At 43.3% G+C, this 20,000-nt stretch overlaps 1 protein-coding gene across 1 annotated transcript in view; it reads right to left on the reverse strand.

The window, feature by feature from the left end:
* Positions 1-20,000, reverse strand: part of zfhx3b (zinc finger homeobox 3b) — a gene marked incomplete at its 5' end in the record, with an annotated part of 183,179 nt that overhangs the window by 116,087 nt on the left and 47,092 nt on the right. Inside the window, one exon of the mRNA XM_084475896.1 lies at positions 300-455. Coding sequence (XP_084332022.1) covers positions 300-455 — 156 coding nt within the window. The remainder of the gene's footprint in view (positions 1-299; positions 456-20,000) is intronic.

Consider the following 20,000-nt stretch of genomic DNA (forward strand, 5'->3'; position numbering starts at 1 on the left):
CTCTCCTCTCCTCTCTCCTCTCCTCTCACCTCCCCTCCTCTCCACTCCCCTCCTATACTCCCCTCTCTTCTCTCCTCCCCTCTTTTCTGTTCTTCCCTCTCTTTTCTTCTCCTCTCCTCTCCTCTCCCCTTCCCTCTCTTCTCCTCTCCTCTCCCCTCCTCTCCTCAAGCCTCTCGTCATGTCCTCTCCTCTCCCCTCCTATACTCCTCTCCCCTCTTTTCAGTTCTTCCCTATTTACTGCTCTCCTCTCCCCTTCCCTCTCCTCTCCTCCCCTCTGTCCTCCCTACTCCCCTCCACACCTGAGACGTCAGGCCCGTAAGACTGACAGCCTGTGACCTCCATGCCTCGCTGGGAGAGAGGGAGGTAATGGGCCTGAGCCCAGCAACGCAGGGCACACTCAGCGTTCCTGGGGCTGCCGGGTGCCGCTTTGATCCGGTAGCCCCTACTTGGGTCTCCTGACACCCAGGGAGGAAATTCGTAGGAACAACTGGAAGAGGCCTGTGTTTATTCAGCTCCTTTTAATGAGAAGGGAGAGGGATTATCGGGGCCTCCATCTCCCCCGAAGAAACACGAGGACAGAAACCGCGTTTCGCCCACCAGATGTTCTGTGACTGGGCACGCCGATAGAAAAGAAAGAAAGAAAGAAAAAAGTATGAACGAAATAGTGAAAGAAAGAGAGATAGAGAAATACCAGAGTGACAGCGAGAGAGAGCTAGATAGAAATAGACAGGGGAGAGAGAGAGAAAGAGATAGAGAAAGAAATATAGGTAGGGAGACGGGGAGAGAGAAAGAGAGAGTCAGAGAGATACAGAGCGATGCAGAGAGAGAGAGAGAGAGAGAGGGAGAGAGAGAGAGAGATACAGATATATACAGAGAGAGGGACAGAGAGAGAGAGAGGTAAAGATAGATACAGATACAGAGAGAGACAGAGAGAGAGAAAGAGAGAATGATACAGAGAGAGACAGAGAGAAAGAGAGACAGAGAGATACAGAGAGAGAGAGACAGAGGGAGAGATACAGAGAGAGAGAGAGAGGGAGAGAGAGCGAGAGAGAGAGAGAGAGAGAGAGAGAGAGAGAGAGAGAGATATTTGGAAGCAGCAGCATTAAAGATCAGACTTGTGTTTTGGCTGTTCGTCTGTCTATCCAGATGTGGGAGCTGGCGGCCCTCTCGGAGCCTGATGGGGGGAACTCGAGGGGCCCTGAGAGGTCCCTGAGAGGAGCCAGAAAGCATGTGTTCCTCTGGATGCTTGAAGGTGTAAGTTACCACAGCTCTCAGCCATATGCTGTCCTTCCAGCAATTTGTGCTGCCTTAAGGGGAAAACTGAGCTATTTCCTGAGTCACCATTTAAAAGCTCTAATGTGTTATTTTTGCGCGTGTTTTACACATAGACTTATTGTAATTCGAATTAAAACAGCGAGGTGCGTGACGTTGGAAACGACGCATGAGATCTGTCAATCTGAGCGTAGAAACATAACCCTACTCCAAATGGTGTTTTGAGTGGCTGCAGGGCAAACCACTGTGCGGGAGAAGAGGTACAGAGAGAGACAGAGTGTCCGGCCCTTGACCCCTGGGCCAGTAGACTGACCAAATCAATACTCTATAGTCGACTGACTGAAGAGAAGATTAGGGGTCATCAGATGGTCACAGATCTGTACGTATGAAGGCCAAAGGTCTGTCTCCCGTGCGCATTTAAAACTTGTGTCACCCAGTGGTGACTAGACACAGCCCCTTCCCCAGCCACTTCCAACCAATCTAATATCAACCTTAGCCCTAATCTACACAGCCAGATGAGCCTAATCTACAAGTCTGACCCCCCGACCTTACTAACCCCTACAAGTTCAAGACCAGGGCAGTGGCAGGTAGAAATATGTTGGCCAAAGTAACAAAAACAAAAAGGCATAGACTTTCATTGGCAAGGCAATTATTCTGCAAGTCAAATAAATGCACACTTGGCTTCCCATCGCTATGAAAGCCCATCGGTATACAAGTTCACAAGACGTGTAGCTACACTTGATTAGATTAACGAATTTAACAGAAGTACCCATTCATTGTTGGTGATTAGAACCACTGTTCAAAACAGATTGCTAATTAGGGGAATGTGCCTGAATTATCTGTTTGCTGTGTTAAGCATCTCAACTAATGGAAAGGATGTTCTGTGTAATTACCATATTGCTTTTGAGCTCTGGGGCACTAACATTAACTATTTAAATGGTTGATGTTAATGAACAAATACTCAAAGGGCAATAAACCAAGTCACTAATATAAAAGTATGATATTAGAGTATTAAATCAGCTACAATTATCATTACAGCTGACTAGCTGACATTTTCCATCTTTTATTTTACAATTTAACTCAAAATTGTAAAGTGAACATATTTCCATTGATAGTTATTTCATCATAAATGATGATATAATGTTTATTTTTTTCATATATGATATTGCTATCATAGATTAAAGTATTCATTTAATAGATTTATATTCTGTACTATTTTTACAAAATCGATATTTTTGCATAGCTCACTATGCAAAAATATATGAACGCTATAAATGTTCCAGGTCATGCTTAAGGCTGGCCTGAGGAAACATGTCTACCTAGATCTTTAAATAGAAGAATACAGAATACTGTGTTACATTTAAGATCTGAGAAAGCATTCATTTTTGCGAAACCCCTTGAAATCTGTGGATTGATGTCATGCTTAGCAACATTGTGGATCTGCTCTACAATCAAGCACACCCGTTAGATGGCTCACTGCTTTTAGCAATGGCAAGTTAAATAGCAACAAACCCTAATGCTGTTTGCTTATGACAAAAGAACAGTACTAATGACTAATATGACTAATGACTAAATGACTAATGATTTTCTAGATTGCATTGTCTGATCTCAGACTCAGACTACTATAGGATCCATGTATATCAAGGAAAATATAGAAAGAGTGATTATGTCCACACTTTTTCAACAACAAAACACCACATTAAAGAATGGGCAAGAAAACAAAGTGTTTTCATTTGACCTTGCCCGCTTCGATCAGGTGTTTTCCAGACCTAAATGAATAGTACATTCACTTATTTATTCCACTTACTGATTGTTTTTCAAGTCCAGTGGAAGCCTCCTTCCAGGTCCTGTAAGAAATCAGAACAGCAAAGTGTCAATACAGGCTTCAGACTTACAAGCTTGATTTAAATAACAGTATAAAGCACACAAGAGTGTGCTTTATACTGGTGTCCCTGAAAATATATTGGTTTATCAGTATTCTCATTTGTGTCTTTGGTCAACATCCTCCTTAGTGACCAGTGGCCAAAAGCTATACTTAGCTTGTAACAAGGCCTGACATGAATAGAAAAAGTATGCATAATTGGACAAATGAAAGGTAGCTATTATCAGCATATTGTTCTTTTGGGCTCATTTTTCATGTGAGCTGCTGTTTGTTAGGAGTTACATTACATCCTGAGGGCTACACAGGATGCCAGTAGGTATAATATGCATAAACATACATTAAACTCAATAAGGACAAATACAACATACTAGATATGCTTGCATTCATTCATATCACATTAAAATAATGTTGCAATAACTTTGCAACACAATACGTGAATTCATAAAAACCTATTATTTATCGTTCCAGTTAATTCCTCAATGTATAACATTTATCCGAATAATATTAACACAATTAATATGTGCTGTTTCCTATTACCTACAACAAGACATGTACCAACTCCTATGTTGAAAACATCGTCTTCCTATTACATTCATACAGTACAGCATAGTCACCTAACCTGCCTCGCCCTTAACCCCTGCCATCAAACAGAAAGGTGAAAGCACCTATTCCCCAGACTCCAGGTCGGTGCAAGAGCTTGTATTCTTTTTGCATGGTGGGTGCTAATTGGATATGCACTTTAATAATGTTGCGGCTATAGCTGCGGGTCAGACAGATTTATAGGCCGGCTGGTGAAGGGACCGGACTCCAGTGGCCTCCAGCCCCCTGCGTCATTACGCCAGAGTGAGATATAGTGAGGTATTGATCCCAATGCCACTTCATTTCGCAATAACTATTACACAATATTCCCCCGCACGTGCCCTTTGATTTATGCCGTCTCGCTATTTGCATCAGCCATAAATGTTTTTCTATTTATTTATTTCTATCCAACAAAACCAAGGTGGGGGGTTCACCACGAAACCAAGCGGTGTAAACACGCCAATGTCTATGCTCTTTGAAAAAGAAATCATAGCAGAACCTTGTTTTATGGCAACATATTGATATTAACGTGGACCGATCTATAAATACACAGATTGACCCTGGGCGTAGTATTCATCCTTGTAACATTGTGCTGAGATATATAGAATATTAAAAAATGTGTGTAAATACATTTTAGAACGTAGAATGTAGAAAGTGGCAGCGTGTTTGTATTTTTTTTTTCCTGAACTCGTCAAAGGTAGATGTAACCGTGGGATGCATGCCAGCGTTCCTGTAATGAACTGTTAACCTGTGACAGAGATGTCGCCCCTTAACACTGCTGTTCTCACTGTGAGCATTTCCCCTTTGATATTCATTAGAATTAATTTAAATATTGTCACTTTTAGGGGAAGCCCCCTCCCCCCCCCGACTCACCCCTCCCCCTTCACCATAATATTAGGAAATACATTGTCATAATGATCTGAGATAATTAGGATCAGGGGTGGGAGCCTCTGAGGCCTGAATTGTCACCATCTGACACAGATTATGTTAGAGCTGGGCGTTTGCCAAAGCTCTCCCTGGGAGTGCCAGGCTGGTTGCTGAGCGTTTGTTTACACACAGAGGAGGAAGCTTTATCAGCAGCAGACAAGGACACGGGGGGTGGGGGGGGATCCAAGACAGAAACATATGTAAAGAGCTGGCATTCCTATAGGAACTCCAACACACACGCATCCATGCACACACGCAAACACACGCGCACACACACACACATGTTAATGCACAAGCATAGACAAGCACGCCCGTGCGTACATAGACATGCGTGAGCGAACGCGTGCACATGCACGCTCACACATGCACGGACACACATGCACGCACACGTATGCATGCACACACAAGCACAAACACACAAGGGTAAGCACAAACACACACACACACACACACACACACACACACACTGGGACAGATGTCCCTTGCTCCCAATACACCACAATGGAAAACAAAAAGCACTAATGACCCTTAATTGGTTTGGAGCTGTTTAAAATCAGATGGGTGTCGCTAAGCTGCAGTATGTAAATCACTTTCCCCCCACACCCCCTTCCCCATCGCCCCTTCCTCCTTCCTTCCTCCCCCCTAAGCTCTCTCCTTTGGCACAATTGACTCTCTTTGTACATGGAGGGGCGGGCAGAGGGGTAGGCTCGCTGCCAAGTCTGGGGAACTGGCAAGTGTGGTAATGCGCACACACTTGTTGCTACAATGGCTGCCTGTTACGCCGGCACATGGCAGGGGAGGGTTGGCCTGTAAGGAACAGATGGGCATCGCGCAGCCTCCACGTGCTGCCACATTATACACTGGGGCAGAAGGGAAGAAGTATGTTGGGTGGATCGTGTCTTTCAAGAAAGCTGATAGCCTTTGTGCGCCATTCATTAGCAAGGGCCATTCATATGCAGCACTGATTTAGATTTCATACAAACACCCCATTGGAGGGAAGTAGAACGGCTTTGTGAATACAATGAGAAGTGTGTGTGTGTGTGTGTGTGGTTGTGTGTGGTTGTGTGTGTATGTGTGCACGTGCATACGTGTTTTAAAGGTAACTCATTACATGGACGTACGTTCCGCTTTACTTATGTATCCGTATAGCCACAATAATAAATGCTCAGATAAATTATTCCAGAAATTAAGAATGCATTTTTGCACACAAATAGCGAGTGACTTAATCAATAGAACAGTGGGTCTGGATGGAGAGCGTTGCCTCTCGGCCAACATGGAAGCTGGAGGGAAATGTTGCGCTGAGCCTCTGAGTGGTTTCAACCATGCCATCAACGTCTAATCTTAATGCATTTCCTATACCTGCCCGCATTTCCCCCTGTATGGAGTCTCCAGTGATTTAGAGACAGCAACAAACCTGTCCCATTTTCAGAGTGACATTATTGATAGACTGTCACTTCAGATTGTAGGTAACTGCTAATGGTTATTTTATGGTGCATATGTCAACTCTGAGGTGCAAGGCTGTATGCCACTCTCTCTCTCTCTCCTCCCTTCTCCTCTCTCTTTGCCTCCCTCGCTCGCTCTCTCCCTTTCTCACACTATCGCTCTCTCTCGCCTTTTGCCTGGATTCAACTAATTATCACAAAAATGACATACATTATATGTACGACATAACATTAAAGCTTTAAAGTCTCTCAAAAAATGGCTATTCATAAGAATAACCCTCCAAGTTGAGCCACACAGCAATACCTTTCTTTGTAAGATGTATTATTTACTTCATGTAGCTTTTACCTATTATTTACTTCATGTAGCTTTTACCTTTTAATGTTGTACGTTTTTCCACATGCATACGACTACAAAGCAATGCATTTTTGTATCTATAATATATAAATAGATATAAACAAAACACGACAATACAAACTGAACCCATATATATATCTATATATACGTGTGTGTGTGTGCGTTTCATTTGTATAGTGTGTACACCTCCTTATCACCCCTGTACTTTTGATCCCCTAATGTGGGCCCATCCCCCCCATGGACCTGTCCCCGTCTCTTGCCACGGATTATCCCCCCAATGCCCACCATGAACAAAGAGGCAACCAGCGTGTGTTTGTATGTTGGCCTTGCGTGTTGCTGTTGTGTTGTGGAGAGACGGGAGGGGGGGAACCTGTCTCCCACTCGCAGACCCTGGACCTCAAGAGTAGAGGACCCGCCCGATTTGTTAAGCATTAATCAGAACACCTGCTCCGAGAGAGAGTGGCCCCCGTGTCAGCAGCTCACTCTGTGTGCGTCAATGGGCTCCGGCTGGCGGGGCCCCTGTTTTGTTTCACCACTTGAGTCATCAGTGTCATTTGAAATCCATTGAGCGAAGGCGCTGGAGACTGATTTGAGTATGCAAATGCTGCAGGGGAGGGTTGGGTGGAGGGTGGGCTGGAGTTGAGGGGAGTGGGGTTGGAGATGTGATGGAGCATATTGGGGAGAATGAGAGTTCATCCACAGGAGAGGGGAAAGAGTGAGAGAGACAGAGAGAGAGAGAGAGAGAGAGAGAGAGAGAGAGAGAGAGAGAGAGAAAGGGAGAGAAAGATGAGGAAGGAAGGAAGGAAGAGGGAAGAGTGGCGGCGTACTTTGCATTCTCTCTACATTAACCGGCACGCAAGTCTTCCATCCGTATTCCGGCAGGCATCTAGGACCAGGTGAAAACGAGAAAGCCAGACCGATTTGACGATGTGATCCAACTAGCTCCGTGTAGAACACGTCATGAAAGGTGTATAAGTGAGAAATAGAGCCATAGCACAAATTGAACTAAGAACGAATGGGGTCACAGCGCAACACCAGCCATGCTGAGGGAGAGGGAGGAAGGGAACAATGAATGAATTCATAGGGCATAGTAAGAACAGAGAGGGATGGTGGGGAGTGAAGGGGCTGGAGTCATCAGCTGAAGGTTTTTATGGTTCGGACACAGGCAATACAGAATAAAGCACTGTGAAAATTCAATTAAGTATCATATGCAGTGACCTTATTGCCATGGTTACGGTGTAGTGGAAAATATTAATCAAGCCTGCACTTGCAACAGGGAGGAAGATGGTGGAAAGATACAGAGGCAGGGACCCACAAGAGAGAGAGAGCGGGGATAATAAGGAGAAAAGGTAATGGTATAGTGCGTGTGTGTGTGTGTGTGTGTGTGTGTGTGTGTGTGTGTGTGTGTGTGTGTGTGTGTGTGCATGAGAGAGAGAGAGAGAAATAGACATACAGATAAGAGCAGAGCAGAGAGAAAATGGAGAGATATTTATAATGTGTGGCTCTTTAAGTTTGTGTGTAGGTGTGTGTGTGTGTGTGTGTGTGTGTGTGTGTGTGTGTAGGTGTGTGTGTGTGTGTGTGTGTGTGTGTGTGTGTGTGTGTGTGTGTGTATGTGTGTGTTTGTATGTGTCTGTGTGTGTGTGCGTGTTTGCGGGAATTTGAGCAGAGAAGGGTGGCGCACGTGCGTGTGTATATCTGTGTGTGTGTTTGTGTATATGTATATGTTTGTGTGCGTGTGTGTGTTTGTGGGTGTATGTGTGTGCGTGTGTGTGTGTGTGTGTGTGTGTGTGTGTGTGTGTGTGTGTGTGTGTGTGTGGGGGTGTGTGTGTGTGTGTGTGTGTGTCTGTATGTGTGTGTGTGTGTGTATGTATGTGTGTTTGAGGTGGGAGGGGGGGTGCATGTGTGGGTGGGTGTTTTAATGAAAAGAAAGATTGTGCAGCCAGACTGGCCCCTCCACCCTGGGCCAGGGCTGTGGCCATCTGTGTGCTGACATTGAACGTGACATCAACCTAGATCCCAGTGAGGAATTGATTCTCCTGTTAATGATGATGAATGGAAATAAAAAAAAAAAGACAAATGATAATGACATCAACCCAAACATGATGTTTGAACACTTTTTTTCCGACGCCGATCGAGCTAATGCGCGTATTTTGGACACAGTGGGAAAACAAACAATGATTTCAGCTGAGATGACATCAGTTGCACACAGGATGAACTGAAAACACGTTTGCATGCCGTGTTTGATTGTTTTTCTGTGGTCTTCTTATGCCAAACGGTTGATAGTACATGAGTCAATACAAAAGGAAGTCTCTAACCTATTAGCATTTTTGATTCATTTGATAATACCCCATTATAATTCTGCTGTATGTTTTTGTGGGGGGATTGCATCCACCAGAGTTAAAAACAAAACAAAGCTGTGCTCGCATACGGTGAGAATAGCCAGTTAGATACGGTTAGAATTTTGAATTATAACAATCAAATTCAATCATAATCCATTATTATGTTCCTCTCTGCCATAGTTTCGCTCAACACAGCAGAAGAGGGAAAGTTTAGGATTGTTCTGTTTGAAACTGTGGAGTGTTTGCTTGCTGTCTGCAGGGACTGTGTTGAAGACAAGCTCTGTGAAACTCCCCCGCTGAGCGAAATGTTAAATAAACAAAGGCGAGGATAAACAAAATCCCTCCATTTTAATGTCACTGAGAAGAAAGCTAACAATTCAAATACAAAGAGGAAAAAATACAATCTATTCAAACATACATTTATCCAAGATATCGGTTTATCATAATTGTTTTTTGATTTGATTGATCATTACGTAATAATAATTTGGACAAATATTATTTATACATTCACTTCGTTAGGCTTAAAATGAAAGCAGACATGTAATTACTGTTTTAATTATTTTTTTATAACATCTTATTTTGGATCGCATGTTAGATCACTATGAAGACTATAGCTACTACTTCCACCATTATGATAAATGTACTATTAATACTCAGAAAAAATATTTAGAGCATCTGACACTTTGTACATAATTAAATATTATATAAATATATATTGTCAAATGTATTGATTACCTTTGACAGCTTTTTGTGTTTACCCTACCTGAAGGTCTCAACAGATTAATTGGATAAAAGAAAGTGCATTTATTTATCAATTTATTTAGGGGGTGAACGGTTGCTAGAATCTGCAGCAGAAAAGGCAGAAGTATGCAGGGCATGAATCAATAAAGTCAAAGTAAATTGACTTGAACATTGGTCTTATTCTCTGCTGACTCGTACTGTCTATATTTTCTTGACACTCATGTAGATACCCTGTTGAAAAGCCTTTAAGTAGACAAGAGGCATGCCTTTTTGTCAATCTTTGCCATGAAGTATACAACATGAGCAAAGAACAGCCATTAAATATCCTATATTTTACATGACCACTTTCAAATGGTAAGACATCAAGCAAGCAAGCATTTCTGATAGGATTGGAAACTTAATTGAATCAGCTTCATACAGAACAAAATCTAGGAGATTGTTATTGTATATTTATGATATTTGAATTTGAAACAAGATCACTTTGTAATATGTTGTATCATAATATTTCCATTAAAAATTTTTTCCAAAGGCCAGCCCTAATATTTATCCTAGAGAGTACCATATGTCCCAATGTGATTTGTGTTATCTTGTCAAGCTATATTTGCTTGTGTAATTAAGAATGAGAACCTAGTTCTTAAGTTAGCAACCATAACATATGGCTGTTCCGCTTTTCATCCTTTCTGAGTTGTTCCTTTCATATGTCTTGAGTTTCTGTGGTCTGAGACAAATTTGCAAGGCCCATTTCCCACAAGAGCTCGGACTGAAGGCTGCTGACGGCTGCTCCAAAGACAAGAGGTGCTGCAGAAGGGGACCCAAGCCAGGTGGCTATTAAATTTGTCTGGTGTGACCATGACCACAACCAGAAACAATTTAATTCCACAGCTTTAGCCCTCCCCAGCTGATCTGCTCCTCCAAGGTCATTAACTGTACCACAGAAGGTCACATGATTAATGAATGACAGACCCACTGGTGCAATAGCGTCTATGAATGCAGCTCACAGTAATTAGATGAGGGGAGGGTAGTGAATGGCCAGGGACAGATTGGCCCCTTCACAACCTTGTCCCTCCCAGACCTAATTTTTCATCCCGTGAAAAAGATATAAAGTCATAAACACTGAATTATACCTCTGCAGTATTCTAAACCCAACGCCAAATCACACAAAGAAACATACTGTCATTGTTATGACTTTATAGAGCAGGCCTCGCAACACCATTACAGCATAGCATCCAAACATAAGCCTGGAACAGCCTTGATCTAAAGCAGAAGGCTTTAGAATTTAAATGGCCGCGCTTTAGACCTGGGGAATAGGGTTTCACTGCCTTGGAAATCTGGACTAAAGGATGCTTGGAGGCACTGTGAGCATTGCCCTGAAGATGAGCTGGGTATCAAGCCGCAGAACTTTGTGTTTTTGCAGTGCTTCTCCAGAAGTATGATAAGCACTCTGCATTACTCAGGGCAAGCTCTGAGAGGAAATGAAACATTCTGCTGCAACAGACTGCTTTTATTGGAAGAAAACAAAGGCCAGGCTTGCAGGATGTACAGATCAGGAGATTTAATTGATGCTCACTGCCTGTCAATGCAACCCTATAGCTGGGAGAAACCACCATGTTTGACACTGCTCCATCGTAAAACACTATCCATTTCTTGATCTCATCACCTCAATGCAATTTCAATACATCCCTTTCTTTGAGTGGTCTGTTGAATAAAAACCTCCAAACACTCGCTGTTTTATTTTCACCAATGCAGACAAATGTAATGGCTGCTAACTATATGAAGTATACTGGGCAATAATGTAAAACTGCTCTACATCCACTGTGTGCATTTCCAATTTAACAATGAGGCATAATGTATATGTCTCACTGTGGTCATTAATCATCCATATATATATATATATATATGAATAACCATAATAACAGACAGCCCATATACAGACCTAACCCTATAAACATATCAAGGGTCTGTTCCTGGGTCAGTTTTTTAGCCATCCTGGACAGGGCACATTGGAGGTACAGAGAGATACAGGGAGGGGTACATGAGAGTACAGGGATGGTTAGGAGTCAGTGGGGGGTACGGGTAGGGTATGTAGGGTACAGGTAGAGTACGAGCCGGGTACAGCTAGAGTACAGGAAATGTAGCACTTTAAACCAGTTTGCTTATTTGATGAATTGTGTGCAATCGCATGATTATTGCAATTTCTGGGTTGTTTCTTCATGGTTGAAAGCACTTATTCGAAGACGCTTTGAATAAAAGCGTCAGCTAAATAAATATATTTAATGTCATGTAATGAGAGTACAGGAAGGTAAAAGTAGGGTATAGGGAGGGGGGTATAATGAGGGTATTTGGGGTACAAGCAAACGGCAAACGGCAAAAAGGTATCTGGGTGGCACAAGCGGGTTACTTACGAAAGATGAAATCTCCCAAATGTGAAAAATGGGCAGTGGAGGCAGGTCAGCTGAGGTGCAGAGGACAGGCTGCTCAGCCACTAGATATACCCCCCTCAAGACGTCAGCGGTACTTGAGACAGGTTGAGCGTTACATCGGACACTAAGGGAGGGGGAGACGTAGCAGAGGTGGTGTTGGATAAGATGAGCTATGCTATGAGCTGCTACTTGGGTCACCTCTTTGAGGATACAGGCTGGCAGGCAGGTTTACTACAACAGCATCTGCTATCGGACAACAGAACACGAATGGTTTATTTTATATGAAGATAACACCGATTTGAACCGGACTGCAGTTTAGTGGAGACAGAAGCTCACAAATGAGGCCAAAACACCAGAATATAGTATTGTCTGTGGAGCTGTATCAACTATATTAGTCCTAGTAAATGCAAGTCTGAATGATGGCAAACAATTCAGCATTGACAGCTACAAATCATTGCAGTTTGATATGGAAAGAAATATTATTCACAGATCAGATAATTTGTCATAATTAAATTTAGATGAGTGCTGTATTCTCAGGTGGTGAGGATAAAAATTCCAGCTACTAGCAGACTGAGAATTATTGACATTACCGAAACAGAGCAGCCAATGTCAAACGAAGCCTTCAAATAACAAATTAAATTAGTATTTTTACAATAGCTACAGGGTCATTTAATGTTACACTCTAGAGTGACACATTCAGTGATTCAACCTGCCGAACAATTTTGAAATATTGCTCAGATTCTCTTCTTGCTCAGACAGTCATCTGTGTAAACGAACAACAAAAATGAAAGGACTGATTTTGTTGCATCTAATAAAATATTTAAAGACCCTTTGACCCTTGTGAAAAACGTGCCTAGGGATTAGACACATACATGTCTTAGCAGAGATCTAAAATCTCTGAGAAATGTTGTTTGGCCTCTGATATATTTTTAATATTCAGATCATATCAAGTATGTCCTTCTTCAATAATTGATCCATCCATCTAACATATCCCATGGCGAGATTTCTGACAGCTGATTTTTTTTAAAGCTTTGCTCAATATTCCCAATTTTTTTTTTGGTATTCCTACCATCTACCATCGTTTTCCAATGTTTCTGATGCACTCATACGTATTGGAATCATTTGCAGGGCAGGGGGATGGTGGGGGGTGGGGGGGGGGGATCTGTTGCGACGAACGAACCCAACAGAAACATTTTTTTTCGAAATCCAACATGTTAGTGGTTCTCTCAACCTTCTTCTTTTGACCAACACCGTGTCCTGCAGTGGCTCATTTCCTTAGCCGTGTAAGAGGTTCACACCCTGCATGGGAGACAAGCTTCGGGATGCCGGGCTGAGAACGGGGAGAATGGAAGGGGATGGAAGGTGGAAGGAAAGGAAAGCAAAAGAGGAACACCACGCTGGGAGAGAGGAAATTGTCCGTGAGCTGGAGCGGCTAGTGGCTAGAGGACATTTCACGCTAATGGCGACGAGGCCGATTGAAATGACTGCAGCGCTACATGATTTGAAGGTCAGGAGACAGCGGATTATATTCCAGCAGTAGAGGGGGTGGGGAGGGACTGGAGGAGCAGAAATGGAACAACAGCCACACCCCGTATTCTCTCTCTCTCACACACACACACACACACACACACACACACACACACACACACACACACACACACACACACACACACACACACACACACACACAAACACACGCCCAGGAACACACATAAATGCACCTCCTCCACCGCTAGTGAATGATTGCTGAACAGCAGACATGGAATCAGCCAAGCACCAAAGCTCACTACCATTTGTCTCAGACACACACACACACACACACACACACACACACACACACACACAACCACACATGTACTAAACACTAAAACAAAGAATGACACAGTTCGGTGTGTTCTCTAGCACCAAATCTGCATGAGAGAAATGCATTTCCAAAGCAAGGTTTGAAATAATAAAAAATGCCATTTGACAGCCTTACTCGTCAGTCATTGCTGATGCTGCAGTATCATATTTGTATAAAGGATCAATCACAGCCTTTGCATTGTTGTTGTTTACTAAAAATACACAACCACACAAACACACACAGACACACACACATATATATATTTATATGCAAATATATATAATATATATATGTAGATATATTTATGTTTGGGAAGCCACACATACCCAAACACACACAGAGGCACACACACACACATACAATATGAATAAACTAAACAATTAAAATGATCCCTGCACACATAGATGTCACACAGGGTACAATGGCGTGCTGGATAGAGTGTTACTCTGTCCATGAGGCTCGCACATGAGAGTACGAAGAGTCCCTTAGAAATGAAACAAGCATAAAGAGATTATCCACATGAGTGCAGTAATAGGCTGTAATAAGATGTGGAGTGACCATACACATTCACTCAAGACACTGTGCCAAGCAGGCCCACGTGATTATGTCTTATTCTCTCCAATGGATATTACTGATTTGACTAATAAGGCGCAGCCTAAGAACACAACTTCAGCTTCATTGCGTGCTAAAGCACAGAAGATGAGTGACGACAATGCAGATGTCAAGGGGGCGATGGGAAGATCACGGACATCTTAGTCATTAATGTAATCCCTTGAAGGCTCCTCTATTTCGCCTTTGTGTGTTATTTTTCCTGCAGACCATTCTCTCGTACTCCACATGGTCCTTAAGCAAAAACCACTTCATGCATTCATAGTGGTAATATGAAAAAGAAAAAGTACCAAACATAGCCATGTGACCGTTTTTCTTATTTTTTTCTATAGAGTACGAGTGTGTGTCTAAATGTGATTTGCAGATTGTAAGAAGACGCCGTTGAAGGTCTGATGTCAGCAATCACTTTACACTAGCGCGCTGCATCTGATCCCAGCTCCTCTACTGATGCCCAACAGAGCTGACGGAGCTCAGCTTGGAGTGACTGACAGAACGAGCTCCAAGTTCAGTCTGTTGCCCCAGTGGCTGATGGGATTGTGACACTCTGAGGGTGACTCGGACTGCCCAGTCAATTCCATGCCTGTTTGAATAGCTGACCGCCTTAAGACCGAAAAGCAAAGCATTAATCCAGGATTTGAGCAGCCTAGCCAAATTTGGCACCTTATCACAGCAGAGACTGGACCCCAGTGTGAGTTCAGTCCCTTTCGCAGAAGCATGAACAGAAACTCCTCAGCCGAGGCTTGCACCACATCTGGCCTGGATGTCGAGGCCTGCTCATCAGCCGAATATTTTCTTTTTAACTCCCTCCGTTCATCCATCCAGTTGTGCCAATAACATTAACACGGAAACAAAAACAATAACTGTCAATGCTTGTGGATTTACCAGAAGAAATGTTCTATACTGTGCTCCCTACAAAGCATTGATCGGTTTCCAGAGTGCAGCCTCCACCCTTTCCTGACACACGCAGGCCAGCACAGGGCAGCAGTGCCAGCTGAGGCTCCCCTTGCCTAGCACATCTCTGGATACATCCTGGCTGGCCTGGATCAACAGCCAAGACAGTAGTACACACTGACAAACATATTAAAAGCCAACAGCTCCCCATCATACATCGCCACACACACACGCACACACACACACACACACACACACACACACACACACACACACACACACAGTCACACCATCTCAGCCACATACTAGCACAAACACTAGTCTGTAAATATGGCAACGTTGCAAAGACACACATTGGCACATAGATACACAAACCCACACACACACCCGTCACTAACAAATACACAAGACAGACCGATAAAGCACACACAGACATGCCCGCAGTTACATGCACACAAACAGCAACACAAACAAGCATCAACAAGAACACACATGCATGCATTCTCTCTCACACACACACACACACACACACACACACACACACACACACACACACACACACACACACACACACACACACGCACACACACACTGTACCTTAAGAGTTCTGTCTCCTTAAGAGTGTATAAGAATATAAAAAAGTAAAAGTAAATTTGTATTATCTGTGTGTGCTTTAGTGAAAGATAAATTGCATGAGTTTTTTATTAATTTATTAAAAGGCAGAATTTATGTTTTTATTGTTTTAAATTACAATCTTTATATGCTATCAAAAAACTGAATTGCTCCAATTTATTGTTGGCATGTTTTATGAAAATTACATATTTTCAAACATAGCAATAATAATAAAAAACATATAATAGTAATAACAATAACAATAATAATAGTACATATAATAATAAAAACGATTATCCATGCTATCTAGTTCATTTGCTTGTTTTATATATATATATATATTGCAATATTTGTAGAAATTGTGTGTGTGTGTGTGTGTGTGTGTGTGTGTGTGTGTGTGTGTGTGTGTGTTGTGTGTGTGTGTGTGTGTGTGTGTGTGTGTGTGTGTGTGTGTGTGTGTGTGTGTGTGTGTGTGTGTGTGTAAATGATGAATAGTGCTCAAGGAAGAGTGAGAGAGAAAGTGAGTAGGGAACAGCAGGAGAGAGAAACGGATAGAGATATAGTGTGTGTGTGAGAGAAAGAGAGAGAGAGAGAGAGAGAGAGAGAGAGAGAGAGAGAGAGAGAGAGAGAGAGAGAGAGAGAGAGATTGTGTGTGAGAGAGAGATAGTGAGATAAAGACAGTGAGAGAGAGAGAGAGAGAGAGAGAGAGAGAGAGAGAGAGGGAGTGTCCAAATGGATTTCAGCACTAGAATAAATCACTGTCGCCACAGAAACGGGCCGACAGCTGTGATGGATGGCAGAATTTTTTTGGTTGATGTCTTTAGTGTTGCTGACAATTTGGAAGTCCAGGCTTTTCCACTTTTCTCTACCTGTGTGTGGCTCAACATATTTAATTGCTGACCCATTTTCATACAAACAGTGCACTGGATTCTCATTCTATAACAATTCTGTTTGCAGTCGTGCCATTCATACTTTTTTGGTCCAAACATAGAAAGACTGTTAGTAAATGTTCTACTATGTGTTTAACGTTGCAGTAGTTATGTTATTGTAGGGAATCAAACATGGCTGAAAGGATGGACACCATCTTGTGTGTTCTGTGGTGACATGCACCTTACAAATGCAATGAGCATTTGACCATTTGAGTAAAATGTCACATATAAAGTGCATTTTGTTGTATTACTGTGGGAGAGTTGTGTGTCGCTTCTCCTGTGATGCTAACTATGCTAAAAAAAAAAAAAAAATTATTTGCATCCAGGTGCAGCCCCAGATTTACTATATTGTCTCTCGTCCAACTCACACACACACACACACACACACACACACACACACACACACAATGTAACTAAGCACATCCACAGGCTTTAATATAATTCTGGTAAAAACTGGTAAACAAATTAACTAACAAGTTATCACACACCACTTATTCTCTTAACGAATGCACACACACACACAGACACACACAGACACACACACACACACACACACACACACACACACAAGCACACACACACACACACACACACACACACACACACACACACACATTTTATGCAACCCCCTGCCTAACACACACACACACACACACACACACACATTGTGTACTAGTAGAAACTCCACTCCCCACTTCCCCCAAACACCCCATCCCCCTGCCCCCCCCCCCCCCCCCCCCCCACACACACACACACACACACACAAACACACACAAATACCACCACCAGACCTAAGCTATCGTGGAGCACAACTCCACCCACAACAACCCCCCCCCCCCCCCCCCCCCCTACACCCACACATCACACACACACACACACACACACACACACACACACACACACTCACAACTAAGCGGTGCCATGTGCTCTCACCGGCAAGCAGCACACTTCCCACAAACTTCAACAATCAATATTTCCTACAACATCAACAGCAGCGACAGTCTCAGCCAGCCCCCCCCCCTCCTCACCACAACACACACACACACACACTTTTTTACACCACAACTAACTGTAACCCAAAAAAAAAAAAAGGCAGTGCACCTAAAGAAACCAAAACATCCACTCAATATCTTTATGTGTACTGACCTTTCTTTCTTTCTCTCTGTCCTTCTTTTAAACTCTCTCTCTCCCTCTGCTGTCCGGCTGACCTCCAATTCCCAATTGTGTCTTCTCGTGTTGCTCTGGTCCTCTGGTACCTTCAGTCTAAGTAAGTCACGCAGCGGCAGCACCGGCGGCAGCGGCGGTTGGCGGCAGCGGCTTCCTGGCTCAGCTGCTGCCTGTGCTCAGCCTCATGCTACTGTATTAGTCTGATTTCACACTCTGCAGGCAAGCCTCCTGTCCTGAAGGGGGATGCTGGGAATGTGCTGCTGCTGTTGCTGCCGCTAAGAAGCCGTAGACGCCGTACCTGGGCTTCTATAGCAGCTGTTTAAAGCATGAGGCAACATCCAGAGTGAATAATACCCCTCTCTTCCTTACACACACACACAGACACACACACACACACACACACACACTCAAACACCCACTGTGTCTCTCTCACACACACACATGCATGCGCGTGCTCTAATTCAATGGAGTCGCAAAACAGGTGCTGGCAACGGACTCACACACGCGCAGGCACGTGTACAGACAAAGTCAAACACATACACACACACACACACGCAAGCATTTCTGTTAGAGCTCCCCCTCGCTATACCTTGGCTGGGATAGCACACTTAATACACAGACACACACACACACAGAGTACGCACAGTACACACACAGAGAGCTGGGCTAGCTGGCTTCTTTCTGTCTCCTTCTCTCTAAGTGTTTAGAAGACAATTTCAACAAGGGATTGCTCCCAATCTACTAAGGTGATCCACATGGATGAGTTATAATATGCTTGCCACTCTCTCCCGCTCTCTCTCTCGCCCCCTGCTTCCATTCTCTCTCTGTTTCTCTCTCTCTCTCCCTCCCTTGTGCTCTCTCACTCTCTCTCTCCCTCTCTCTTTCTCAGTCTCTCTCTCTCTTGGTCTCTCTCTCTCTCTCTCATGCTAGTTGTTTTAGCCTATTATCGGGCAGTCAGCGCTCGCGGTTCTGGCGGACATCCTTCCTTTCCTCGATTCTCCCTGGATCTCTCAGAGTTGGGGTCCGAAAGAAGGATATCTTGGGAATGTGTATTAATAAAACACATCATTTATTGCCAGGCTTCAGTCTTGCCTATTTTCCCTCTCTTTTTTTTTTTATTTGTGTAATAATGTGTGGGGGGTGGAGGGGTGGTGGGGGGGGGGGGGGGGGGGGGGGATCCCTGGCTGCAGCAGCAGTGGACGGGTGAATCTGTGATGTGTGCATTCAGAAAGGGAAGGGGGGGGGGAGAGGCGAAGGGGTGGGGGGTCGGAGGGTAGGGGGCGTCAGGGCGCCAGGCGTTGGGAATGAATGGTCATGATTGGGTATGGGGGTGGAGGTGGGGGGGGGGGCTTCTGAAGGGAGGTGAAAAGAATTCATGAGATATCACTTTAATTTATTTATTTATTCAATAACCGGGATCGCCTTATCAGCCGTAGTGCTGTTTAATGACATCACTGCAGAGACGGCACGGAGCCATCCCAAATCACACTGCCACTGACGTTTTTTTATTTCATCCAAATTATTTCTGATATATTGCTGTGTGCATCTGGGCTTATGTGTGTGCATTTGCATTTGCCTTTATGTGTGTGTATGTGTGTGCGCATGTCTGGGTGCATGTGCATCAAATAGATAGTTGGAAGCTTTCATAACCAAAACAAATGTTGTTTGTAGAAAACATTATCCTATGGGATATGAATATTATATCCAAATTCAATCTATTTTATGTTTTGCTTCTCTTTAAATAGTAAACACAACTGTAATGCGCTTTATTCGATCCAGGAAGTATAATAATTTGTTTTGGAATAGCTTTGCCTCCAAAATAAAAAGACTGTAAAGGCAAGTGTCAGAAATGTGAAAAGAACAGCTTGTCTGAAAAGCGTTATATGTAACATATGTTTTAGAGAGAGTTTCACTACCTCTCTGTATTGTTTCAGTCATATGTATTTAACTATGCAAGTAAAACAAATTGTATTGCAGTAAACTAAAACTGAT

The sequence above is a fragment of the Micromesistius poutassou genome (assembly GCF_964030765.1).
Source record: "Micromesistius poutassou genome assembly, chromosome: 12".
NCBI lineage: Eukaryota > Metazoa > Chordata > Actinopteri > Gadiformes > Gadidae > Micromesistius > Micromesistius poutassou.